This window comes from Pogona vitticeps, chromosome 1, assembly GCF_051106095.1.
Source record: "Pogona vitticeps strain Pit_001003342236 chromosome 1, PviZW2.1, whole genome shotgun sequence".
Taxonomy (NCBI): domain Eukaryota; kingdom Metazoa; phylum Chordata; class Lepidosauria; order Squamata; family Agamidae; genus Pogona; species Pogona vitticeps.
In genome coordinates, this window is record NC_135783.1 from 350,218,601 (window position 1) to 350,245,496 (window position 26,896).

Genomic DNA, 26,896 nt, shown 5'->3' on the forward strand with positions numbered 1-26,896 from the left:
TGGAGGTCCAAAGTTGGGGACCACTGCTTTAAATAGCCAGACCCACACGGCCTTTAGGGCTTCAAAGGCTAAAGCCAACACCTTGGATGGGGTCCAATAAGCAATGGACAAACATTTATGAGCTCAGGGCTGTGTTTCACTCTGCTTTATCCTCATAACACCCCTATGAGCTCTGATATAAGGAGCCTCATGGCACAGTGGTTAAACTGCAGTACTGCAGCCAAGACTCTGCTCGCCACCAAGTCACTCAATTAGCCTGCATTTGACACAGCCTTCCATCCTTCTGACGTTGGTAAATTGAGTACCCAGCTTGCTGTGGGGGGCAGAAATGTGTTGCCTGCATAATTAAGTTGTAAAATCCCCAGAAAATGTTATAAGCACTATTAGGTGACATCTGAGCAACACACTTCACTTTTTTTTTAAAAAAATGCTTTGGTGCTGACATCTGACCATATTCTTGTAACATACAGGGATGAGCAATATTTCCTGAGACGCGGCCATGTAGGAAAACGAAGTCAGGGTTTTTGTGTTGAACCTGACAAAAAATCTAGAGTCAAAACAGCCTTTTTGGCCACACCCCTTCTAAAGCAGTCCCTAAAAGTATTTGAAAGGTAAATCCGTTTATATATATGCAGTTTCACCCCTCCCCCCTTCCGGTCTCACCAGGGTCTGTGACCAAAGCCATAACGACGTCGTGGAGCGTTTCGCAAAGAACCTCCTCTTCTCCATGCCTCCGGATGCCATCGTCTTGCTCCGAGGAGACCTGCCGGGCAATGCGCTTCGTTACCTTCACTACTGCGAAGGAGTAAGACCCAACGTTACCTTAGTGGATCAAGAGGTAGAGCAACAGTGAACTTGTAAGGCATGGGGAATGGGAGGTTTTTTTAGTGGTTTGGGGACTGGATGCCGTCCTCAGTACCCAACATGCTGCAGATGAGGGAGAGCCACGACGTCAGGGCAGAGCAGCTGCTGACATCCGCTCCCCGGTGAGGTTTCCAGCCATCAATCTGGTTGGGCAGAGAATCATACAGTGCTCCCTGCATTTACACCTAAAAAGCAGTTCAGTGACACTTTTAACGGCCTTCGTCCTATCCTCTGGAGCCTTGGGAAATGGAGGGGAAGGAAGGTTCAAATGTACGTGCATTATTTCCTGCTCTCCTGATCCAGTTTTCGCCAGCAGAACTCTGCCTGTTGACTGTTACATCATAGATCATAGATTTTGGAAATCTGCATGTTAAGAATTGAGACTTGTCCGTTTTCTGGAGTGAAACATCCTTGGCCAAATTCTGGGAGCTGCAGCTGAAAAGAAAAGAAAAGAAAAGAAAAGAAAAGGGGGAAAATGTGCAGAACAGTTTTCATTACTTCACATACTTATGTGTTGGTACTTTGTGCCTTTGAAGAACAAGGAAACGGTCATTGGTTCTTGGGAGTGGCAGGATTCCATGGGAACTTTACTGGCTCATGGGACTGGTAGTTCTTTTGAGATGTGTGTTCTATAGAATCTAAAAGTACAAACAACTACACAGAGAAAGCATAAGAGAATAGCTTGTCTCAACACTGCCCCTCCTTTCGCAGCAACCAGCACTTTGCATAATAAAAATCTCTAAAAGCAAATTACATAGAAAAAGGTATCTTTACTTACAGTTGTGATCTTCAGTTACAGTCAGAAGTACAAAAGAAAGAAAATTAAACTGCAGTCTCAACCATGTGCAAGACTCAGTCCACCATTCAGCCCCTGTATCTGGAAGGCAGGATGTTGGTGAAGGCTTGGGAATACACAGAAGTCTGGTCTGCTGTGAACCCTCCAAGCAAGCTGTTTTCTCTCCATCTCAGATGCTTGCCTGCTCTTGTCAGTTTAACTATGTATTTCATTGTATAGGGTCATCAGTGTGCCTGCGACTTTGCAAAGTAGTGGAGAGCAGGTTCCTTCCCCAAGGAGTTTACAGTCTCTAAACAGATTACAAAGGAGCTAGCCATCAGCGTGGAGAGAGAGGTAGGGGAAAGGGAGAGAGAGGTAAAGGCAAAGGCAGTTTTAGTTGGAAGTACATCAGGGTTGTTACAGAAAGACATGAGATCTAGGAGGTTGTGCCGATGACTGGATGGAAAATTTTGCTTTCTAGCCCCCAATTTGAAGTACACATTTCAGTCTTTCACATTTTGGGCAGGATCCTGTTGAAGAAAACATGTTGGTCACAGCCATCAGGCCAACAGTTTGCACCCACATCTGTTACACAGATCTGTTCCCTGAACCTCCCCCCTATCCACCCCCGCCACCAAAGGTTGTAAGCTGCACAGTCCAGACGTCCGTCCGTGTGTCTAGTTTTGGCACATGGTGTTTTACACAGACAGATATCTGGGCTGTGCATACGCCCTGCCATCTGAAGGGTGGTTTTTTAGAGAAATATCTTAAAGAAAGAAAGTCACTGTGCTGTTCTTGTTTGTGCCAGATGATGACTTACCCTTGGTACTTACCAAAGCTGGCGAAGCATTTGCCAGGCGTCGTCTTCCCTGGTGACCGATGGAACCCCGTGGAAGCGCTGTTACCGGATGGCACTGCCACGTTTAATCTCCGTCATTTTCTCAAAGTAAATAAACAGTAAGCACCCCCTTTTTTTGCACAAGATATTTTCTAAAACTGGGGCTCTTAAGGAGCTTTTTGTTTTGTGTGCCAAAACCAGCTTCCCTCATAGAGTTCCATGGGGGGATTATGTACAGTGGTGCCTCGCTTGACGACGTTAATTCGTTCCAGCGAAATCGCTGTAGAACAAAAATGTCGTCAAACGAAATAAAAAAACCCATTGAAACGCATTCCAATGGACTGAATACCTGCTCGTCCAGCGAAGATCCTCCATACGGCAGCCATTTTCGGTGCCTGTAAAGTGAGGAATCCGTCCTAGAAAACAGCGGGGGACCATTTTCTTCAGCCGATGGCCATTTTGAAACCCGACGATCAGCTGTTTGCTGATTCTCATAAAGCGAAAATCAGTTCCCGAAGCAGGGAACGATCATCGCACAGTGAAAATGTCACCGTAAAGCAGATTCGTCGTAGAGCGGGGTAATTGTCCAGCGGGGCACGACTGTATTCGTTAACATTTCTGTGCTGTTCTCCAGTCTGCTCCAGGCTCATTATTTCCCCTACTGCAGATGGCTTTCATTTTCCCCATTTCATCCCAACAACATCCCTGTGAGGTAGATCAGCTTGAGAAAGAATAACCCACCCGAGGTCATCGGGTGCGTTTCGTAACCCAGTGGGGCCTAAAACTGTCTTCTAAGCCCTCGCTCCAAACTCTAACCACTCAGCCACACTGATGTCCCTTTCTTTTTTTCCCTCTTTAAATTTGGATATATTACACCAATGGTTCCCAACCTTGAGTCCCCAGATGTTCTTGGACTACAACTCCCAGAAATACTAGCCAGCACAACTGGTAGGAAAAGCTTCTGGGAGTTGCAGTCCAAGAACACTTGGGAAGGGAGGGAGGGACCCAAGATGGGGAACCACTGCTCTAGATGAACCCCTGGTTTCCAAAACTCCTTTGATTATTAGAAACTATAATAAATTCTGGTCTCTGTCATCTCATAATCAAGCAAGGTTTTCCCCCCTTGTAGAAGTAGGATCATGGAGTCCCCTCCATAGGAAGCCCAGACTGCAGCTTTTACCTGGCTTGGGTTTGTTCTGCTCAGCTGCAGGATTCTGGGATTTGTAGTCCCCCCCCCACCAAGTACTGTTTCCAAGCTGTGTAGCTATCCCAGCCATATGCCGTAGGTCATAGGCTGAGATTGTTGGGGATCGTGCCCACAGTAACCCATGAAACCGTCCCGCAGAGATTACAAGCCAGTGTTTCAAAACGGGTTTATAGACACAGATTGCTTGATGAGCAAGGAACTTTTAAGGAGTAGGTGTGTGTGTGTGTGTGTGTTTTAAAAAACGGTGTGTTTCTAAATTGCTTTTAACTCACACATGTTTCAGTATGATCGTTTGAGAGGTTTCTTACCTGTTTCTGCTTTTTAATTTTTTTGTGCCTTGCCAAGCTCAGTTTCGGAAGAAAGGATGAAACATAAATCTGTGTTTGTATATCAAGTTCTACCTTACAAGAATGTTGTGAGGATGAAAGGAGGAGAGCTGTTTATACGGCCTTGAGATCGTTGGAGGGAAGGTGGGGTATAAGTACAGATGATAATGTAATTAGTATTGAGCTTCTGATTCCTTATAATTAATTAAACCTCGCAGCCATAGGAAAAAAATAGAACATGGGTGTGGCTTTTCCGCATGCCAGTCACTTTTACGATAACTCAAAACGAGTGTAAATTTACCAATGCTGTTGTTTAGATTTGCTTGTTTTGCCTGTTTGTTTATCGTCTGTTTGCTCTTTGCAACAGCAAGGAAACCTTTGTCTGCATCGGGCTTCACGAAGGTGACCCCACCTGGAAGAAAGACTATTCTCTTTGGCCGTGGGGCTCTTGCGATAAACTTGTCCCTTCAAAGGTTCCCTTTGATCCCAGAGGCTGGATCAGTCATACCCAGAATCTTTATAACTGGAGCGAGGAGTATGGGAGGTAAGTGGTGCGGAATTCCGTTGCAGAGTTTCGATTTTTTTTTTGTTAAATCCCTCTTAACGGCTCAGCAGAAGTGTAGGGATTCACAGAGCAGAATAGTTGCAAGTTCCCCCCCAGAGTAGTCCACTCCTTTTCTCATCAACTGGCACTTATAGTCTCAGCAACTCACTCTTGAGACATCTATAAGAGAAGTAACTTAAAAAAAAAGTTTACTTACAGTAAGCAAACTGACCCACATGGCTGCTTTCAGCAAACCGGTTCCAGCGGACTGAAAGAGAGGGAAAGGAAGAGACACAGAACAGAGAGGCGGGGCTCTCTTTGTATTCAGAGGTAGGAAGGAACGATTGGTTAGGGCTGGCTAGATTGACAGTCACTCCCACCCATAAGAGTCCCTCCTAGCCATGCCTTCAATAAGCAGCATGCAAGGCTGTACAAAAATATACAACAAGTTCATGGCGGCTTGGAAGGAGTTCAAGATGGGATACGTGGCTCTCGTCGCTGTTTTATCTCACAACAGTCCTGTGAGGGAGATCAGACTGAGAAATAGAGAGAGAAAGACTGACTGAATGACCCAAGGTCACTCCTTAGCATAATGTCTCTTTTATTGTTTTCAACAGTAAAAGCCCTTATCAGAGCTGTGGAGGTTTGTGTCTTATTCTCTAAAACAATCACGGCCACTGGCTGGGGAATGATAGGGTTTGTAGTCCAAAAAGCACAAACCTGCAGAGCTGGACTTGGGTAGATTTCCTAGGAGCTGAGCGATAAGATTAAATCTTGTGACGGTTGCTGTGTGTGTCTGCTGGAGCAAAACCACCCAAGAGAGTCTGGTGGTTCCTTGAAGGCTACGTCCTTGGCGGACGTTTTTCATGGATTTAGAGCCGGCAATGTGACGAAAGCGTTCGATCAAATGAGCCGCAGTCCGTGGCCCGTCCAGCCACGTCCAACGGAAGAGGCCGTTCGGACTCTGGATTGCCTGATATTCCTCTTGATGGAGTTGAAATGGGGAACAACTTTTTTGGAAAGGGAGGAAGGGAATCTTTTGTAATAGATAAAAGATTTCAGGACCTTAGGATGTCTTAGAAAAGAAAGGAATATGTCCGACCACGGGGTCTTCCTGCTCCTCCGTCAGTGCTGTAGTGTGTGCAGTTGTGTATGTGTGTGAACCGGGAAGAGCTTTACAGTCAACCCTCGACTTGCGAACTTAATCTGTTCCGGAAGGACGTTCATAAGTCGAAAAGTTCGTAACTCAAATCAGCATTTCCCATAGGAATGCATTGAAAACCCTTTAATCCGTTCCGGCTGTTTTTGGTTCTTAAGTCGAGGGGCGGTTTGTAAATCGAAGCATTAGTTCCCATAGGAACTAATGCAAAGCCAGTTAATCCGTTCCTACAGATTTTTTTCTCTTTTTTTAAACCTAAAATGGCGTAGGTTAAAAAAGGCAAGAAATCACGGAGGGAACGAACGAACACTGTTTAAAAAGAACATTTTTAAAGTCAAGCACCTTTTACACCAAAACAGGCACTTTTTCAACCAAGCACCTTTTAAATCAAAACAAGCAGTTTTTAAAGCAACAAAGCACGTTTTTACCGAAGCAGGTTTTAACTGTCTTTTACCCAAGCACCGTTTAAACCAAACAAAGCACCTTTTAAACTAAATTTTACATTTAAAAATGACAATACCAGGCACTCCCAGGTCTCTCTTCCCACTCTCTAACTGCTTGGACGAGCGAGGAAGCAGACAAGCAGCCTCTGAAAGTTCAAATTTCCCACTTTCCCTGCCTTCCCTGCCCTTTTTTCCGTTTGTAACTCGAATCCAAGTTTGCACGTCGAGTCCATATTTTCCTATCAGAGTGGTTCGTAAGTCGAAATGTTCGTAACTAGGGCCGTTCGTAAGTCGAGGGTTGACTGTATATCTGCTCTATCCAGAACCTTCCCATTTTCCCAGCTTACTAGAGCAGCAGTGGGAGAGAAGGAAGTACAGCAGGCTCATGGCTTCATAATGAACTTTCTGAGTGGTTGTCATCTGGGCGGTTTCTCCCGCTATTTCTCTATGTGGTGTTTTTTTTAAAGGTTTGATCCCTCTTCATGGGAATCGGTGGCCAACGAAGAGATGTGGCAAGCCAGGTGAGAGCCAGCTCCAGCATGACTAGAACAAAAAGGTCTCCCCCCCCCAGGACCTCTGGAGGGTGGCCGAAAGCAGTGGGTCTCAAAACTTTTTGGATTGGCAGCTCCCTTGATTTACTGGCCATTGGCTGTGGCTCCCCTTGCTCGGAAGGGTCATCAGGACACTCTCATGGCAACCAGGGGCAGAATCTTGACACCCCTCCTCCTCAGCCATCCCATCTCCCCTCGCCCAAAGATCCCCGAGGGTGCGCCTCCTTCCAGGTCATGACGCAGGCCATCGGGCGAGTGCCTCCACCATGGGGAGGTGGAGGAAAGGAGAGACAGGCAGGCATGTGGCTTCCACTTGGGTTCCTCTTTGACATAGAGCTATGAAAAGCTCCTGTACGACTTTCACAGCTCTATGTTCTTGGTTTGGTTCCCAGGTGCCCCGCAAAGCTCATGGTTTGGAAACCCCTGTCCTGGAGAGATGGGGAGAGTCCATGTGTAACTTGGTGCCTGTCCCGTTGTGACCGAGGGAGAGAATACAGTGGGACATCTGGAGGAGGAGCAGAAGAACGTCGACAGTGGAATGTCGTGCCCTATTGTTAAAACTACGAAAACACAAGATCAGTGGTTCCCAACCTTGGGCCTCCCGATGTTCTTGGACTGCAGCTCCCAGAAATTCTGGCCAGCACAGCGAGTGGGGAAGGCTTCTGGGAATTGCAGTCCAAGAACAACTGGGTTATCCAATGATGGAGACGACTGGTCTAGAACATACAGATTATAAGAGACAAAAAATGTACACATTTTGCAAGGAACCGATCCAGAGACGACCCAACCTTCTTTCTGATTGACACCATAGCTCTGAAAAATGTAGTTCATAATACAGTGGTGCCTCAATTTACAAACTTAATCTGTTCCAGAATGATGGTCATAAATCGAAATGGTCGTAAATCGAAGCACGCATTCCCATAGGAATGCATTGAAACCCTATTAATTTGTTGTGGCCAGAAAAAAAATCACAAACAACAACAACAATAAAAAGCACTGCAAGCCCCATCAGAACGTGTTGGGGCCAGGGGAAAAATCGCAAGCCCCCTCCCAAAAACACACCAAACACAGCAAGCCCCATCGGAGCGCACTGGGGCTGACAAAACAAACACACCAAAACACAAAAAAATCACAGCACAGAAACATAGCACACACACCCCCAGCCGAAACCCACCCTGCAAAACCCTGTACTCGCCCAGGAGCAAAAAGCAGCTCCAGGCAGCCGAAGCCTCCTTTGACACATTCACTCTAACCATTGGGGCGAAAGAACTACAAAGAAGCAGCCTCTTCGCCGACCAGTGGTTAGTACATTCGAATTCCCCGCCTTTTTCTCCACGTTTTTTCCGATCGTAACTCGAAGCTCCGGCCGCAAGTCGAAGCAAAATTTTGCAGCTGGAGCTGGTCGTAACTCAAAATGGTTGTAAGTTGGGAGGGTCGTAAGTCGAGGCATCACTTAAATCTTCAAACAGCAGCACTGGAAGGGACCCCAACCTCTGGCTCCGTAGCCAGAGACTTAAACCACTGAGCTATCCAGCAATTCTTGGAGTAAAAGTCCCAGAATCTCTCAGCCAGCATGAATCATGTCCTGGGGGAGGGGGCATACCATGCCAGTGGGGAGCGAGGGGATTCTGGTAGTTGTAGTCCAAAAAGGTAGCTTTTCAGAAGTCTGGATAACCCCACTGCAGAGTTTCTGCTTGCAGCATAAAAAGCCCTTAAATAAATGTACAACATGTTTTTCTCTTTCTGCAGGATGAAAACAGCCTTCTTTATCTTCAACCTTGCGGAAACTGCTTCTGTCTCTGCAGAGGTCAAAGCAGAACTTTACACCGCTGCTTACAGCGTAAGAAGTTTCATTCCTTGGACGGGTTGGAAATGCCACCCTGATTAGATGCTCACTTCTTTGAAGGCTTCTGCCCTGCTTGTTTCTTTTGATCCTGAAAATGATTTTTTTTTTCTCTTCGGTGTTTTGTTTGCTTTGGTTAAAGGGTATGCCTCCCCCCCCCGCGCTGCCCTGTCTTCTCCACCTCCCTGCTCCAGCGATCTCTGCCACCACTGGCTGTGCCATCCTGAGGCTGCTTCTGAGCCTGTGCCCACCTCGGCAGAAGCAACAGGAACAAGATAGAGCCCTCCCGGGCACGAACCGAAAAAACGAACCACAAACCATTCCGGGCGTTTGTGGTTAGCCACGAACAATCACGTTCGTGCCTATCTCTAGTGCTGTATATGGGCCACAGGTTAGGGAATGATCTCACCTTCTCTAGATTTGAGCAGGATATATGTCGATCTAGGAGTGTACCTTTTCCAGTTACCATCATTTGATCCTGTCTTTAACGGCACAGTCCCAGGGTGTGGGAATCCCGAGGTTTGCAGTTTGAGGAACTCCTTCCAAATCTCTGCTGCAGTTCAGGGGAGTCTGCAAGAGTTTTCAGACAGGGAAGATTCCTGTCCTCAACAGACTCAAATGCTAGGATTGGGTGGAATGGATCTGTGCCTATGGAGTGAGAGGCATGGGAGTGCTATAGTGATGTTGCGTAGATATACAGCTAACATGATTTGCAGACATTTCTGATGTGTAGATCTTTTATTCTGCGGTTGTACTTTCAGATTACTCTGATGGTTCTTTCAAATCAGAGGTGTCCTTTCCGCTTTCCCCCACCGAAATCCTTTGGCTTCTCTCTTTCCTTTCCTCTCAATTTCCCCCCCTGTAGCTTTCCTTGTACTCAACATCACTTCCTGTCTTTCCTGCCCTTCTCCTCCCCTCTCCGTCTTCCATTCCTGAGCTCCCCTCTTCCTCTTCCACAAGTCTCTGTCCTTGCCCATTTTTTTGCCCGATATCAAACTGGCTTAGCAGTCTGGTGCAGTTTGTTTGGATATATTCTCGATGGCTTTCACAGCCGGGATCTGATGGTTGTTGCGGGTTTTTCAGGCTCTTTGGCTTGCGTTCTGAAGGTTGTTCTTCCTAACATTTCACCAGTCTCTCTGGGGCCGGCGTCTTCAGCGGACAGGAGTCAGAACTCTGTCTGTGCTCTGGTGCAGTCTGTGGGATAGTTGAGAATTTGTAGCTGTGGGATGTGCTTTTGTCCTTTTCCATTAAAAGTCTTTGAAAATACAGTAATGATGATGATGATGATGATGATGATGATGATGATGATGATATAATAATAATAATAATAATAATAATAATAATAATAATAATAATAATAATAATAATAATAATAATAATAATAATAATAATAATAATAATATGCTGTCAAGTTAATTCTGACTTACAGTGACCCTTTTCTAGGTATTAGTGGGTACTCAGAAAGGGTTTACCCTTCCCTTCCCTGTGACTTTGCAGCTGGCCCAAAGTTACCCAGGTTGGCTCTCCACCCTGAAGGCAAACCCCCAACCTCTGGCTCCAAAACCAGATATTGAAACCACTGAGCTGTGCGGAATTTCTTTGTAAATAACATTTAGACCTACATGCAGTGCTTATTACTGCTTATGTAACCTTGAGTTATGCAGGTGTAGTTATTCAACAGGATTGCAGCCGTTGTCTGAGAATTCACCCTCTCTATGCGTGAAATATCTTATTCCACACTCCTGTTCAGTGGGAAGGATGCTTCTGTAATCTCCTTCTCTATCCCACGGCTGATTTCCCCCCCTGAAAATCAAAAAGCGAATTGTCATTTATTTGAGAGTTAAGTCCCCATGAAGTTATATCAAGAAGTTGCATTGCGAATCTGTTTTATTCCGTGGAAACAGCCAAATTTATGTGCAGTTTTTAACAAATGCTCTGTTTCCCTAGATGCTTTCTATGTCGAGCATGACTTTTTCTTTTAAAAAAAGGACTATTCATTCACAATGGCAGAAAAATGATTTATCCATTATTTATTTATTCAAAATATTTTTACCCCACCTTTCTCCTTAAAAGGATCTAAGGTGGCTTGCAAGAATTAAAAGGCAACATTCGAAAGCTAAAAAATAGTAAGTATAAAAATATTAAAGAAGGAATGAAACATGTGTGGTAAATAAAATCAGTTCATGGCCTGTTCCATGCCTATGCTGTTGACCTTCCTGGAGCTAGCGCGGTCTTCAAAACGGTGTTCTCAATTCCGTTTTCTTCGCAGTTGTACCAGGACATGGTGGGCGCGAACGAGACTCACCCAGCAAACTGGCACAAGAACTATGCCATTGCTTGCGAGCGGATGCTGCGTTTGCAACCCCAAAGAGAGGATCCGGAAAAACTGCTGTCCGAAACCATCAAGCATTTCCTCCTTTATACAGAAAAGGTGGCAGACGATCCTCAGCGCAGGCAGATTTTGCAGGCTGTGAACCACCTGAAGAAAGAACTCCGGGACCTGAGAAGAATAAAGAAAGGGAGAAGCGGAGGGCAGACCTAGGATGATTTTACAGGGAGCCACTTCCAGCAGATGGAGGTGGAAATGAGAGAGCGGCAAACCACCGGTTGAAAAAACTGGAGGGGAAAACAATGAAAACCTCTTGCAGACTTGGGGGGTGGATTCTGGGAGTTGTAGTCCAATAATAATCTTGTGCCTTCGTGTCACTTCAGGCTTACGGCAACCCTTTTTATGGATTCCCAGGCAGAGAATACTCAGAAGGGATTTCCCATTCCCTTCTTCTGGTGGTGGTATGGAGATGTGCAGCTGGTCCAAGGTCACCCGGGCTGGCTTTTCACCCGGGAAGGCCCAGGGAGGAATCGAACACCCAACCTCTGGCTCCACAGCCCAGAAACCTGAACCACGGAGTTATCCAGCCAGCTGGTGTATGTAGTCCAATAAAGGAACATTTTAAAGCTCTTTTTCTACCTCATTTCAATGGGCCTGTAAAGAACAGGGTAGATCAACCTAGAGAAGACTGGGGAACGTTCATCTAAAATAGTAACTGCTATAAGAGATGGTTACCTAAACAGTGGCATGGAAGGATATCAAATATATGAATGCCCTCTCCAACTTCTCCATGGCGTTCTCATTGCAAAATCACCAGGGTTCGAAGTGCGTGCAGGAACTGCGCTAAGCAAAGTTGGAAAGCATCTTTCCCCGCATTGCAGAGGCTTAAACCAGGGAACTCTAGCACTTGAAAATCTTTTGACAGAGAAGTTTCCCATCGAAACAGGGAAGGTTGCAATTGCATGGATTGCGTTGAGTTCGTGCATTGAATTCTCAAAGTGTGTCTAGAAGCCAAGGGTGTCGTTGAGTGAGGAGGAATTATTGGGGGGGGGTACCAACCACCATGGAAGGACAGATCCTGAAGCTGAGGCCCCGATATTTTGGCCATGTCATGAGAAGACTCCCTGGAAAAGACCCTGATGTTGGGAAAGTGTGAGGGCAACAGGAGAAGGGGACGACAGAGGATGAGATGGTTGGACAGTGTCATTGAAGCGAACAACATGAATTTGACACAACTCCGGGAGGCAGTGGAAGGCAGGAGGGCTTGGCATGCTCTGGTCCATGGGATCACGAAGAGTCGGACACGACTTAACGACTAAGCAGCATCAACAGCCAACCACATCCCAGCGCCCTCTTTCCTTAATGAGTTACTTTAGTTGCCCTGCCATGTTGGTGTTGGCCAACTCATGGCCAACGGCATGATCCCAACAATCAGTGGCTGGGAAGGAGGTGACACGGTAACTTCACAGTCCAGAACATGTGAAGTTGCACGTCGGGGGTGGGCAGAGTGAGAAAGCGATGCACAGGAACAGCATAGTCAGCGGCAGCCAGGAGATCTCGCAAAACTGTAGCTCCACTCGGAATCTCTGCAGTCCTCACTCCTGAAAGATGAAATAAAACAGGCTGCTCTCCTCTGCACTTTCACGGTCTTCTCCTGCAGGCTCAGCCCTGTCCCATTCATTGATTGCCCAAATGGGAGGTAAGCATGCCTAGAAACCAAGGGTGTCTTAAGGGAGGAGGACATTTGATCTTCTGTCACCACCAGCAGGGCCTTCCCACTGGGGAGATTCCCCCCACCTGCCCTCAGCTATAGAGCGGTTTTGCATACAGGCAGATGTTCAAAAGTTCTGCTTGGAGATGACCCGGCTTCTTAATTTGCACCGCTGAATCATCGCTTTCACACTAATCTTTATTATCAAGGTCTTACATATCAGAATAACAGATCGGGAGATAACGACCATAACTGAAAGAACTGTAGCAAGAACAGATTCCGCTATGCAGTGGTGCCTCGCTTAATGAGCGCACCGTTTAACGATGAATCCGCATAGCGATGTCGCTTTTGCGATCGCATTGCAATGTTTAGATAGGCAAAAACTCGCATTGCGTTTCGCTTACCGATCTTCACATTGCGATGTTTTTACAACAGCTGATCGGCGGTTCCAAAATGGCTGCCGAGTGCCCAGAATGGCCGCCGCAAGTGTTTTCGCGCCCTACCCTCGCTTACCGAGGGCGCGAAAATGGCGGCGCTATGGAGGAACTTCGCTGAACGGTGAGTATGGGGCCCATGGGAACGCATTAAACTAAGTTTAATGCGTTCCTATGGGGTTTTTCTATCCATTTAGCGATGTTTTTGCATAGCGACGATTAATCCAGAACGGATTAACGCCGCTATGCGGCGCACCACTGTATAGAGCGTCAAAGTTACTTAAGGGTTCAGACCATTTACTTTGCAGGTGTCCCTGTACACTCCCCCTGCTAACCCCCTCAGCTATGTCTCTTGCCAAATTTTGCTTTTTAATAATAATAAAAAGAGTCAGCTTCTGCTGGTGGAAACTTCCAGGAGTGAATAGTTGGCATTAAAATAATTTATTTATTTATTTATTTATTTATTTATTTATTTATTTATTTATTTATTTATTTATTTATTTATTTATTTATTTATTTTATTTTATTTCTATCCCGCCTATCTGGTCTTATTAGACCACTCTAGGCGGCTTACAATCAGAGAACAATACAATTTTAAAAACATTACAACTAAACAAAAACAAATCAAGAAAGAAGTAAAGTTAAAAAAAAAAGGCATCAGGGGTTGTCTGTTGGGAAGGCCTGCCTAAACATCAATGTTTTTAGTTGTTTCTTAAAAGTACCCAGCGAGGGAGCCGCGCGGATCTCAGGAGGTAAGTTGTTCCAGAGGCGAGGAGCCACCGCCGAGAAGGCCCGATTTCTAGTCTTTTCCTTCCGGGCCTCTCTCGGCGTTAGGCTCCTCAGCCTCACCTCCTGGCTCGCACGAGTGACACGGGTAGATCTTGGTGGGAGAAGGCGTTCCGCCAAGTATCGAGGTCCTAAACCGTTAAGGGCTTTATAAGTAAGCATCAGCACTTTGAAGTCGATGCGGTAACGGATGGGCAGCCAATGCAGTGCGGCCAGAGTGGGGGAGATATGTTGGTATCTTCTCACACCACTGAGTAATCTGGCCGCAGCATTCTGCACCACCTGTAGTCTCCGCAGCAGCCTCAAAGGTAGCCCCACGTAGAGTGCATTACAGTGGTCTAACCTTGAGATTGAAAGAGGAGAGTGCAAAAAACGGTCTGAAACTCAACATCAAAAAAACTAAGATCATGGCCACTGGTCCCATCACCTCCTGGGAAATAGAAGGGGAAGATATGGAGGCAGTGTCAAATTTTATCTTCCTGGGCTCCAAGATCACTGTAGATGGAGACAGCAGCCCTGAAATTAAAAGGCGCCTTCTTCTTGGGAGGAAAGCGATGACAAGTCTGGACAGCATCTTGAAAAGCAGAGACATCACCTTGCCAACAAAAGTCCGAATAGTCAAAGCTATGGTTTTTCCTGTCGTGATGTATGGAAGTGAGAGCTGGACCATAAAGAAAGCAGACCGCCGAAGAATTGATGCCTTTGAATTGTGGTGCTGGAGGAGGCTCTTGAGAATCCCCTGGACTGCAAGGAGAACAAACCTATCAGTTCTAAAGGAAATCAACCCTGAGTGCTCACTGGAAGGACAGATCCTGAAGCTGAGGCTCCAGTACTTTGGCCATCTAATGAGAAGAAAAGACTCCCTGGAAAAGACCCTGATGTTGGGAAAGTGTGATGGCAAGAGGAGAAGGGGACGACCGAGGATGAGATGGCTGGACAGTGTCTGCGAAGCAACCAACATGAACCTGACACAACTCCGGGAGGCAGTAGAAGACAGGAGGGCCTGGCGTGCTCTGGTCCATGGGGTCACGAAGAGTCGGACACGACTAAACGACTAAACACAACCTTGAGATTACAAGCGCATGCACCAAAGTGGTGAGAGCCCCAACATTAAGGTAGGGTCGCAACTGGGCTATCCGCCTTAGGTGAAAAAATGCGGTACGGACCACGGACGCCACCTGGGTTTCCATAGTGAGCGCCGGGTCCAGATGGATCCCCAAGCTGCGAAACCCACCCCTGGCAGACAGGGTCGCCCCCCCAAAAATGAGGGAGTTCCCCAAATCTCCAGCTGTTGGAGCTCCCACCCTCAGTACCTCCGTCTTGTCCGGGTTCAGCCTGAGCCCGTTCTCCTGCATCCATTCCCGTACGGTCTCCAGGCAACGCTGAAGGGACAGAACGGCATCTCCTGTGGTTGGAAAAAAGGAGATGTAGAGCTGCGTGTCATCCGCATACTGATGGCACATTGCTCCACACCCCCTGATGACCCCCCCCAGCGGCCTCATATAGATGTTAAACAGCATTGGGGAGATAATCGACCCCTGTGGAACCCCACAATTGAGGCTGCACGGGGCCGAGACATTCTCCCCAAGCTGCACTCTCTGGGGACGGTCCTCCAAGAAGGAACGGAGCCAGGCAAGTGCCCGGCCACCTATTCCCAACTCGGCGAGCCTCCCCAGGAGGATACCATGGTCAATGGTATCAAAGGCCGCTGAGATATCGAGGAGGACCAGCAGAGATACCTTTCCCCTGTCGGCCTCCCTCAATAGGTCATCACACAGGGCGACCAATGCCATTTCTGTTCCATGGCGCGGCCTGAAGCCCGACTGGAATGGGTCCAGGGCCTCTGCTTCATCCAGGAACGCCTGAAGCTGATCGGCCACTACCCTCTCGACTACCTTGCTTAAGAAAGAAACATTGGCGACGGGCCTATAGTTGCCAATTTCGTCCGCCGCCAAACTAGGTTTCTTTCTTATGGGCCTAATGAGTGTATCCTTGAGGGCAGAAGGAAATCTGCCCTCAAGGAAAGACCCATTAATTATTGCAGTAGCCCATTCCGTTGTTGAAGGCCTGGCTGCCTTGATTAGCCAGGCCGGGCAAGGGTCCAAAGAGGAGGTAGTGGCACGGCAGCGAGCAAGCGTCCTGGACACCGTGTCGGGCGAAACAGGCTGAAAGGAATCAAAAATCACCGGGCAAGACGGAGCGCTGGACATTTCAGCTCGACTCACTGTACTCAAAAAAGGAGAAAGATCCCGGCGGAAGGCACAGCATGATCCCTAGACTTTATTTTGCAACCTTCAAAGTTTGCAGGAAACAAAATTTTGAAGCTGTTCCCTTGCCTGTTTCTTGCAAAATGGCTTGGGCATGTTAAATCCAAATCTTTTTAGGGGCACAGGCATAAACGAGGGATATGGGGAATGAGCTGACCGTCGTCGTCGTTTAGTCGTGTCCGACTCTTCGTGATCCCATGGACCAGAGCACGCCAGGCCCTCCTACCCTCCACTGCCTTCCGGAGGTCTGTCAACTTCATGTTGGTTGCTTCGCAGACACTGTCCAGCCATCTCATCCTCGGTCGTCCCCTTCTCCTCTTGCCATCACACTTTCCCAACATCAGGGTCTTTTCTTCTCATTAGATGGCCAAAGTACTGGAGCCTCAGCTTCAGGATCTGTCCTTCCAGTGAGCACTCAGGGTTGATTTCCTTTAGAATTGATAGGTTTGTTCTCCTTGCAGTCCAGGGGATTCTCAAGAGCCTCCTCCAGCACCACAATTCAAAGGCATCAATTCTTCGGTGGTCTGCTGTCTTTATGGTCCAGCTCTCACTTCCATACATCACAACAGGAAAAACCATAGCTTTGACTGTTCGGACTTTTGTTGGCAAGGTGATGTCTCTGCTTTTTAAGATGCTGTCAAGATTTGTCATCGCTTTCCTCCCAAGAAGCAGGCGTCTTTTAATTTCGTGGCTGCTGTCTCCATCTGCAGTGATCATGGAGCCCAGGAAAATAAAATCTGTCACTGCCTCCATATCTTCCCCTTCTATTTCCCAGGAGGTGATGGGACCAGTGGCCATGATCTTAGTTTTTTTGATGTTGAGTTTCAGACCGTTTTTTGCACTCTCCTCTTTCACCCTCATTACAAGGTTCTTTAATTCCTCCTCACTTTCTGCCATCAGAGTGGTATCATCTGCATATCGGAGGTTGTTGATATTTCTTCCGGCAATCTTAATTCTGGCTTGGGATTCCTCCAGTCCAGCCTTCCGCATGATGTATTCTGCATATAAGTTGAATAATCTGGGGGACAATATACAGCCTTGTCGTACTCCTTTCCCAATTTTGAACCAATCAGTTGTTCCATATCCAGTTCTAACTGTTGCTTCCTGTCCCACATATAGGTTTCTCAGTAGATAGATAAGGTGGTCAGGCACTCCCATTTCTTTAAGAACTTGCCACAGTTTGCTGTGGTCCACACAGTCAAAGGCTTTTGCATAGTCAATGAAGCAGAAGTAGATATTTTTCTGGAACTCTCTGGCTTTCTCCATAATCCAGTGCAAGTTAGCAATTTCGTCTCGAGTGCCTCTGGATTGTCTGGATTGTCCGGGATATCCACATCTTTCTGATATAATTCCTCTGTGTATTCTTGCCACCTTTTCTTGATGTCTTCTACTTTTGTTAGGTCCCTCCCATTTTTGTCCTTTATCATGTCCATCTTTGCGCGAAATGTTCCTCTAATATCTCCAATTTTCCTGAACAGATCTCTGGTTTTTCCTTTTCTGTTATTTTCCTCTATTTCTTTGCATTGTTCATTTAAGAAGGTCCTCTTGTCTCTCCTTGCTATTCTTTGGAAGTCTGCATTCAACTTTCTGTAACTTTCCCTATCTCCCTTGCATTTTGCTTCCCTTCTCTCTCTGCTATTTCTAAGGTCTCGTTGGACAGCCATTTTGCTTTCTTGCATTTCCTTTTCTTTGGGATGGTTTTTGTTGCTGCCTCCTGGACAATGTTACGAGCCTCTATCCAAAGTTCTTCAGGCACTCTGTCCACCAAATCTAGTTCCTTAAATCTGTTCTTTACTTCCACTGTGTATTCATAAGGGATTTGGTTTAGATTATACCTGAGTGGCCCAGTGGATTTTCCTACTCTCTTCAGTCTAAGCTTGAATTTTGCTATGAGAAGCTGATGATCAGAGCCGCAGTCAGCTCCAGGTCTTGTTTTTGCTGACTGTGTAGAGCTTCTCCATCTTTGGCTGCAGAGAATATAATCAATCTGATTTCGATATTGCCCATCTGGTGATTTCCATGTATAGAGTCGCCTCTTGTGTTGTTGGAAAAGAGTGTTTGTGATGACCAGCTTATTCTCTTGACAAAACTCTATTAGCCTTTGTCCTGCTTCGTTCTGAACTCCAAGGCCAAACTTCCCTGTTGTTCCTTTTATCTCTTGGCTCCCTACTTTAGCATTCCAGTCCCCTAGAATGAGAACATCTTTCTTTGGTGTCAGTTCTAGAAGGTGTTGTCAGTCTTCATAGAATTGGTCAGCATCAGACTCTTCAGCATCGGTAGTTGGTGCATAAAGTTGGATTATTGTGATGTTGAAAGATCTGCCTTGGATTCGTATTGACATCATTCTATCATTTTTGAGATTGTATCCCATTACAGCTTTTCCCACTCTTTTGTTGACTATGAGGGCCACTCCATTCCTTCTACGGGATTCTTGCCCACAATAGTAGATATGATAATCATCTGAGCTGAATTCGCCCATTCCTGTCCATTTTAGTTCACTGATGCCCAGGATGTCGATGTTTATTCTTGCCATCTCCTGTTTGACCACCTCCAGCTTCCCAAGATTCATAGATCTTACATTCCAGGTTCCTATGCAGTATTTTTCTTTCCAGCATTGGACTTTCCTTTCACTTCCAGGCACGTCCACAGCTGAGCGTCCTTTCGGCTTTGGCCCAACCACTTCATTAGCTCTGGAGCTACTTGTACTTGTCCTCCGCTCTTCCTCAGTAGCATGTTGGACGCCTTCCGACCTGAGGGGCCCATCTTCCAGCATCCTATCTTTTAGCCTTTTGTTTCTGATCATGGGGCGTTCTTGGCAAAGATGCTGGAGTGGCATTGCCATTTCCTACTCCAGGCGGATTGCGTTTAGTCGGAACTCTCCACTATGTCCTGTCCGTCTTGGGTGTCCCTGCACGGCATAGCCCATAGCTTCTCTGAGTTACTCAAGCCCCTTCGCCACGACAAGGCAGCAATCCATGAAGGGGAATGGGCTGACCAGCACACGTTTAATTTTGATTGCTGTATTGCAGCCCCTGTATAGTTTCTCAAGAAAATGTTTGGGAGGGAGAGAAGGACGGACTGTTGGTATAATCCCCGTCTTGCAAAATGCTTTCCAGACCAACACGGCTTCATATTTTCTCAATTTCTTATCTAAACTTTTAAAATCGATGTTCTCTTTACCTATAGGGTCCCTGTGTTTAGGTACCGAACCCACAGCCCATATATTGACTCCAGGGGACATTTGGGCCGGGATGGCGATCTTCATGATTTGCCAGAAAACATATTAGCATCTTCCCTCCCGCCACCTAATTCTCCCCTTTCTCTTCGATGCATTACTTCCCCTTGAAATAAAATTCTTTTCGAGCGGGACTCTCCCCCCTTCTCCCCTCACGCTCCCTCCCTTTGCCTACGGACCACATTAAGAAATGCAAATAATGGCTCTTTATTTGATTATGACAGCTAATTAATAGCAACCTGTTTTAATGAATTAAGTCACTCTGGGCCCTTCAGCACTTCCTAAGTAGCCGCCCGCATCTGTAGGGTTTCTTGTTTTCCTTTTTAATTGTATAGCTCCTGGACTGTATAGGCCCATGTATAGAAATGTCTCCTTAATGAAGTGGGAAGATTTAGGAGCTCGCCTGCATTCAAAGATCACGGGCGAGCTATTCAGGGGTGGAAAAAAAAGAGAGCCCCCCTCTCCTTTTCCCCCTCATGAGGGGTAGCCCCAGTTCCGCACCATTGTGCCCGCCGAAGCCCTTGATCAAAAGACGCGCCACCGGGCTCCCTTTCAGGCGAGGGCTATAATTAAAACCGCTAATTCTCTTTTAAAAGTGCTGCAGGTTGCCATGCCGGGCCCCTGGCTGGCGTGGCCTTTGTGATGTCGTGAGCTGTTCAAGGACGGCGGGGGGCAAAAGGGGGGGGTTGAGGCTGGTGCCCCCCCATGGCAGGGAGGGATGGGGGGGAGACTTTTGCATAGAGATGCCAGTCATTGGGGGGGGGGTCCTTCAAGAGGAGACGGTTCTAGGAAGACCTTGACGGGGTCTCTCTCTCCGGTCTGCATTTGGCCCTTGTCGGTGGCTGGGAAAGAAGTCTGGAAAGGATTTGGGACTTCCAGGGGGGGGGGAAGGTGGCACTGGCCGAAGACCAGGTAACGGGACTTCACTTCTCCATGGCCACTTCGGCCACATCTTCGTGCCATGTAAATCTGTCCAATCACCAAGATCTGCCAGAGAGGCCCTACGTTGTTCATTAGATCTTAGAACGGCAAAGCGGGAAGGGACACTAGAGGTCATCCAGTCCAGCCCCAGTCAAGGAGGCACTGTGGGGAATCAAACTCCCAACCTCTGGCTTTGCAGCTGGATGCCTTAACCACTGAGATCTCCAGCAGTTCACATCCCACCATAGACAGCGGTTCCTTATGTAGAGCCATGGGGGGGAGGGGCTTTCTCAGCTGTAGTCCCGTGGAAGGGGGGTGGAATCTGAGGCATGATGGGCGCCAGCGTTGGCATCATTTCAGCATCAGGTCAAAACATGATTATTTACTAGGGCCTGCGCAGGCTTTAATACAATTTTTTTTAAAAAAATTGTTAGACTAATTAAGTAGTTTTAAAGATTTTATGCCTTTAGATACTTATTTTCAGTTCTGTAACCCAGCCTGAGATCTTATGATGTAGGGTGGCCTATGAATGTTTTTTTTATAGACCATCCTACATCACAAAATCTCAGGCAGCATCTTAAAAAGCAGAGACATCACTTTGCCGACAAAGGTCCGCATAGTCAAAAAGTTATGGTTTTTCCAGAAGCGATGTATGGAAGTGAGAGCTGGTCCATAAAGAAGGCTGAACGCCGAAGAATGGATGCCTTTGAATTGTGGTGCTGGAGGAGGCTCTTGAGAGTCCCCTGGACTGCAAGGAGAACATACCTATCCATTTTGAAGGAAATCAACCCTGAGTGCTCCCTGGAAGGACAGATCCTGAAGCTGAGGCTCCAAGACTTTGGCCATCTCATGAGAAGAGAAGACTCCTTGGAAAAGACCCTGATGCTGGGAAAGTGTGAAGACAAGAGGAGAAGGGGACGACAGAGGATGAGATGGATGGACAGGGTCATTGAAGCGACCAACATGAATTTGACCCAACTCCAGGAGGCAGTGGAAGACAGGAGGGCCTGGCGTGCTCTGGTCCATGGGGTCACGAAGAAACAAATGTTGTTTTAGCTGGCTGGATAGCTCAATGATTCAGGTCCCTGGCTGCAGAGCCAAAAGTTGTGAGTTCAATTCCCCACGGAAAGGCCTTCCTGTGTGTAGCCTTGGGAAAGCCGCACAGCTCCAGGTGTTCCCAGAAGAAGGAAATAGCAAACCACTTCTGAGGATTCTCTACCTGGAAAACCCCTGGAAAGGATCGCCATAAATCAGAATGGACTTGGCAGCATGTGATTGTTACTATTATATAAAGGTTTTTAATGAATAAATAGTCAGAATCTTCCTTGTTTTTGTGCAAGGTCTGGCTAACTTGTGGCAGCTAACTAAAAAGGCACCGGGGTCTGTCTTGGTGGCATGCACCACGAAGACGCATCCCAGCACTTTTGCAAACAAGCCACTCTCCGCTGCATCAAGTTACACAAACTTGAAGTAGACATCCATTGGCTCGCCGACTCCGTAATTCTATGGCCGTGGCAGAAGTGACAACGCCGATGTCGTGAGCAGCCAAAGGCACCGGCCCCGTCCTCTGATCTTTTTGAGGCCCTGCTTGGCAGTGGCGTGACCCCGGAGGCAGGAGACCTTCCCTCTCGCTCTCTGGGGTTTGATGATGCCCACTGGAGCCTGGCAGGTTCCGTGCAAAAGCCCTTTGAAGAACCTCAATAGATGTAACAGTTCAGCTGCGAGGGAGACAAATAAGCGAGAAGGTTCATTAATCCCGTTTTTTTTTGCTCTCTCTGTGCCTTTTGCCCTTTTTATCACAGCCTTATTAGTCTTCGACTCATCTTGAAGGGGGGGGGAGGAGGAGGGGAGGAGGGGGAGAGGGCATGGATGAATGGGAGCCGTTGAGGGCTAATTGGCAAAGACTTTTAATCACAGGCCGAGGACTTTTCCATTGACTTGAAAGTAACTTCTCCATGGGAAGGAACTCTCCCCCCCACTCAAAGTGGGAGGGGGAGTCCAGCATTATAGCCCTTCCCCGTGCACAAAAAAAGCATTTTCTCTCTCTCCCACCCCTCCATCTATAGTCACATAAGGTTGAATAATATGTTTAAAAATACAAAGTGGAACAACGGTTGGTTGGCCTTTTAAAAAATTACATATACAGTATTTTTTTAAAAAGATATAAAGATACAACAGCCTGATCTGGGGCTCCTGTATGTGTGAGATAGGGTTCAACTTTTATCTCACACAGAAGTGACACCCCTGGAACTGACGTACGACCCATTTTTTATTCCGTTTTGTGTTTTTGTCCGAATAATAACAAGGTTCATGCCTGGGAGTTGTGGTTTGCTCCAGGTCCTACGCACAACGCAAACCACTCTTCAGAGCTGTTTCACTGTTTCCTGTACTGGTTCATCTGTAAATGTAAAACACGCCTCAACTCTTTACATCATGGCATCCCAGTGAAATATTTGGGAAGGTCCCGTGAAAAGCATCCCATTTCTGCCCCAATGCCTGCATGTGTGTGTGCGCGCGTGTGTGCGTGTGTGTGTTGTAACCCGGGGTCGCAGGCTTCCTGGCCTCTGAGTTGGGTGGCTGCCCTGAGGCAATGGGAGCTGGTCTATGAGGGCAAAATGGACACTGCCTTCCCTCCAGCTCAAGCCATGTCTAGCCAGTCCACTCTGGCCGCTCCCAACACAGAATCCCTTCCCGATCCTTTCCTTGATGTCAGTGAGTCAGCAGACACATTCCGAGTTTGAGTCCGAACTTGAAAGGAGGTGAACCTATTGGGTTGGGGGCCTGCAGTTGAGTACGTGAATTAGTTAAGTTCGAACTGACACCTGGTGTAGGTTCGCTTAGCCCTGTCAGGGTCACCCCCCACACACACACACACATGTTCCTCAGTTCCCAGCTTCATGTTTGGGGGGAGGGCGGGCAGCCGGGAAATGTGGAAAGTTTCAGCTGCTCAGAGGATGCTTCTTCCATGGCTTTGCCCACCATTTGCTACTTGAGACCCTCCACATCTCCTTTGGTCCCTGAAGGAGACCCCTTGTCCAAAGAGTCCCTCCTTACTCACAGGGAAGGATCCAGCCCAAACTTCGGAAGGCACAACGAGTAAAAAAAACCAACAAGAGCAAAGCTATCTGTTGTGATGAAGCCCTGTGGGTATGCCGCTTAATCCCGCCTACGAGCAAGATTTCTCACCAACCCCATTAAATGGCAATCATCACCATAAGCCACAAAAGTGGGGAGATGTGGGTGGGCGAAAATCAGCACAGATTTTCCTCCATGCAGCAGTGGTTTAATACGTAGCCCAGAGGTGGACCACGATGGAACTGCAGGCCTAGGGAAGAAACAGCCCTTTGCCTGCAGTGTGTGTGTGTGTCTGTGTCTGTGTCTGTGTCTGTGTCTGTGTCTGTGTGTCACAAAACGCACAGAAACCCCACCTCTTGACCTCTCCATCTGGAAGGAGGTACAAAAAAGACGGGATAAGATTGTTCCCTTCTCTTTGCCTTGAACATTTGTAAGTTCCTTGGTGAGTTCATAACTGACTCAAGAAGAAAACCGGGATGCTGTATCATTAAAAACAGTTGTTCACATAAGGGTTCGGTCCCAGCATCTCCTGCTAAAAGGATCAGGTATGTAGACATGTTAAATTTGGAAGCAGAGGCCCTCGTTGTGATAGTTCCTGTAGTCACTACAACCTGCACAGAAGGAGGGACCAGAAATGCAGACTGTTAAATCTGTCTGTATCAACAATTTAAAAAAAAAAACAGGTCTTTTGGGGAGTTAATGGCTCTTAATTGCACATTCAAGATCAAGCTGCCCTGAAAATGCTTTGTATTATACCAGAGATAGCTTGCAACTATGTGCTTGGTGAAAAGTGCAGCTAAGTTCATAGGAACCAGGAAATCTAGGGGGTGGCAAATGATGTCCCTGCTAAATGCCTGGTGCATTTCTTATGCACATCCTGGTTCCATTTGTTGCTATTTAGTCGTTAAGTTGTGTCCGACTCTTCGTGACCCCATAGACCAGAGCAGGCCAGGCCCTTCTGTCTTCCACTGCCTCCCGGAGTTGGGTCAAATTCATGTTGGTCGCTTCGATGACCCTGTCCAACCATCTCGTCCTCTGTCATCCCCTTCTCTTGCCTGTGGAAAGTATCAGAAAACTTCAGAGGGGTTGGTGTCTAAAATGTCGCAGCCGGATTGCTGACTGGGGCTGTTCACGAGGATCTCACAACTCTCCTGTTACAGCAGCTCCACCGACTTCCGATCCATTTCTGGGCAGAATTCAACGTGATGCTTCCAACCTATAAAGCCCTGGAGAACGTGGGCCCACATTATCTCAATGAATATGTTCTTTATGAACCTATTCAGTGTTAAGATCATCCGGAGATGCCTTTCTCTTGGTCCTGCCACCTTCACAGGTGCATCTGGTGGGGACACGGGAGAGATTCTTCTCTGTGACTACATCTTTAGACTCTGGAACTCCATCCCACTGGAGACCAGGCTGGCCCTGTCTTTGCTGTCCTTCTGCAAGCAGGCCACGACCTTTCTCTCCAAGCACGCTTTCCCTTAGTAACTGACTGACTGCCTGAGTGGGGTTTTTTTAATGAACTCTTGTGCCTTCCTACATTGAATATATTTTGGTGTTACTTATGTTTTTGGATACTGTATTCATTGATCCTTTTAGTATTCTGTACTCATTATTACTAACTTAAATACTGTCTTTTAATTGTTGTAAGTTGCCTTGCGTCCATTTTAAGGAGAAAGACAAGTTAAAAAATAGTTTACATATAAAAAAATAAAAATAAAAAATACACAGTCCAGGTATCTCTGGAATCCAGTGGCAATCTACAGCATGTTCCAAGACCAGCTAGCCAAAATGGAAAATTATTGTTTATATATTGAACTCAATAGGAAAGCTTTGTTCAAACAGTTAACCATCAAGCTAATGGCACATTATCTTATGGAGGCTGATGTGCAATAATTCTGCCCTAGATCAAAAGACGTGTTGCAGCTCTCAAAGGAGCAATATATATAATAATTCTTTCTTGAGCTAGATTTTTTGTTTTATTTTAATTTTTTTCGTAATATGCCACCAGCGGTTTTCGGATAAGAGCACACGTCTTTAAGTGGCATAATGCTAAGTAATTTTTTTTTGTACCGGATGGGAAATTAAAACAAATTTTGCAGAGCCATGAAATTATTCCTTGCACGTCTTTACTTTGGTGACAGGTTTTTGAGTTGGGACCGAATGGGTGGCAAGGGAACAAAACAAGGAGATGGAAGAGTAAACCCCCCCCCCTTCTACACCCGGCCGGGAGGGGAGGGAGAAAAACACCCTACCATAGGTAAGTCCTTGTAGCAAAAATTTTTTGGCTGGATCAAATATTAAACCTGCTACTCCGCATTTCACGCTTTATATTCCTAAAGCAGATGCTGGGGGAAACTGCCAAAATTTAATTGGAGGCGGCGTGGCTTGCGGTTCCGCCGGCTGGCCAGCAGAGGGCACACCAGAAAAGATCTAGTACAGTATGCACATTTTTCCATCATGCAGGCTTGCGCTGGTAATCATTCCCAACAAAAATATGTAGCCCCATGCTTGTGTGCGCCTATTTACATTTTGGAATGTGATTCAGAATGCGGCCGTCAGATTTAAAACTTTGGTTTCTCCTTGCTGAGACGCTGGAGACTCTGTTAGGGGGTCGCGAGCTTCTCTGTTTACAGATGCAAGTTGCTAAATGGTTGGATTTAATTGTCACACCGGAATGAATCAGTGCATTTGAAACAGAAACTTCCCCATGACATTTTTTTTTAAAAAAAAGCCAACAACTGAAAATACAATCTTTTATAGACGGAGCAGGAGGAGGAGAGAAAGCAGGAAGATATCCCGAGGTATTGGTTTTCTGTGTTCTTTGTGGTGTCATTACTGAATGTTCTAAAATGTTCTGCGAAAAGGGATAATCACAAAAGCCGGCATTCATTTTCCACCCTTAGAAATTCCCAGTGACTGCTTGGACATTTAGATCCGTAATGAAATAAGGGTTAGATAAGAACAATGCACGGTTGCTGGTGAATTTGAAGATGGAAGGAAGCATTATTTTTGCCCCGTAAAGGTTGAAGTTGGTTTTGAAAGCGAAAGAGATGCTTGAAGTTTATTCTCCGGTCATGTTTTTGTCTGTAAGGTAGAACCTTGACAGGCGTCAAAACATCTGGGGCACCTGACAGGCCTGTTTTACAAAATAAAGTATGGAAAGCAGAACTCCTCTTGATCCACCTCGTGCTCTCTTGCAAGTGATGACTGATCTGTCCTTATGCCCATTTTGCAGATGGGCATGGAGAAAACTGAGGCAGACAAAAGCATCAGGCTACCTGGTGGGTTTGTGACAGAGAGAAGGTGTTGGCAGGTCTGTCACTAAGGCCTTTTTCTTGCTCAGATTGGAAACGGGTGTCCGGTCTGTATTCCTTTGGAAAGGCGGTACGGGCTCAGATGACAGAATGTGGTGTTCCTCCACTTCCAAAAAACACTATGAGGTTTGCAGGTCAGGAAGGAGGGAGATAGCTTTTTATCTGAACTGATGTCATGGGAAATAAAACAGTACCAAAAAGAAGAGTTTCAAAGGCCCTCAGAGGAATTCTCGTCTCCCACCATCCCTCTCCAGTGGTTCTGCTGGACTAA

The 26,896-nt window shown here is 46.7% G+C and overlaps 1 protein-coding gene across 2 annotated transcripts in view; it reads left to right on the top strand.

Moving 5' to 3' along the window:
- TMEM260 (transmembrane protein 260) overlaps window positions 1-25,812 on the top strand; it is a 96,492-nt gene extending 70,680 nt beyond the window's left edge. The window contains exons 11-16 of one of the 2 annotated variants that reach the window (XM_072986842.2): window positions 667-838; window positions 2,448-2,596; window positions 4,378-4,554; window positions 6,624-6,677; window positions 8,457-8,547; window positions 25,453-25,812. In XM_072986842.2, coding sequence (XP_072842943.2) covers window positions 667-838; window positions 2,448-2,596; window positions 4,378-4,554; window positions 6,624-6,677; window positions 8,457-8,547; window positions 25,453-25,572 — 763 coding nt within the window. In that variant the 3' untranslated portion in view covers window positions 25,573-25,812. Of the gene's footprint in view, window positions 1-666; window positions 839-2,447; window positions 2,597-4,377; window positions 4,555-6,623; window positions 6,678-8,456; window positions 8,548-10,819; window positions 11,506-25,452 lie in introns of those variants that run through there. The other variant, XM_020802488.3, reaches the window with a different exon arrangement.
- The last annotated feature ends 1,084 nt before the right edge of the window (window positions 25,813-26,896 follow it).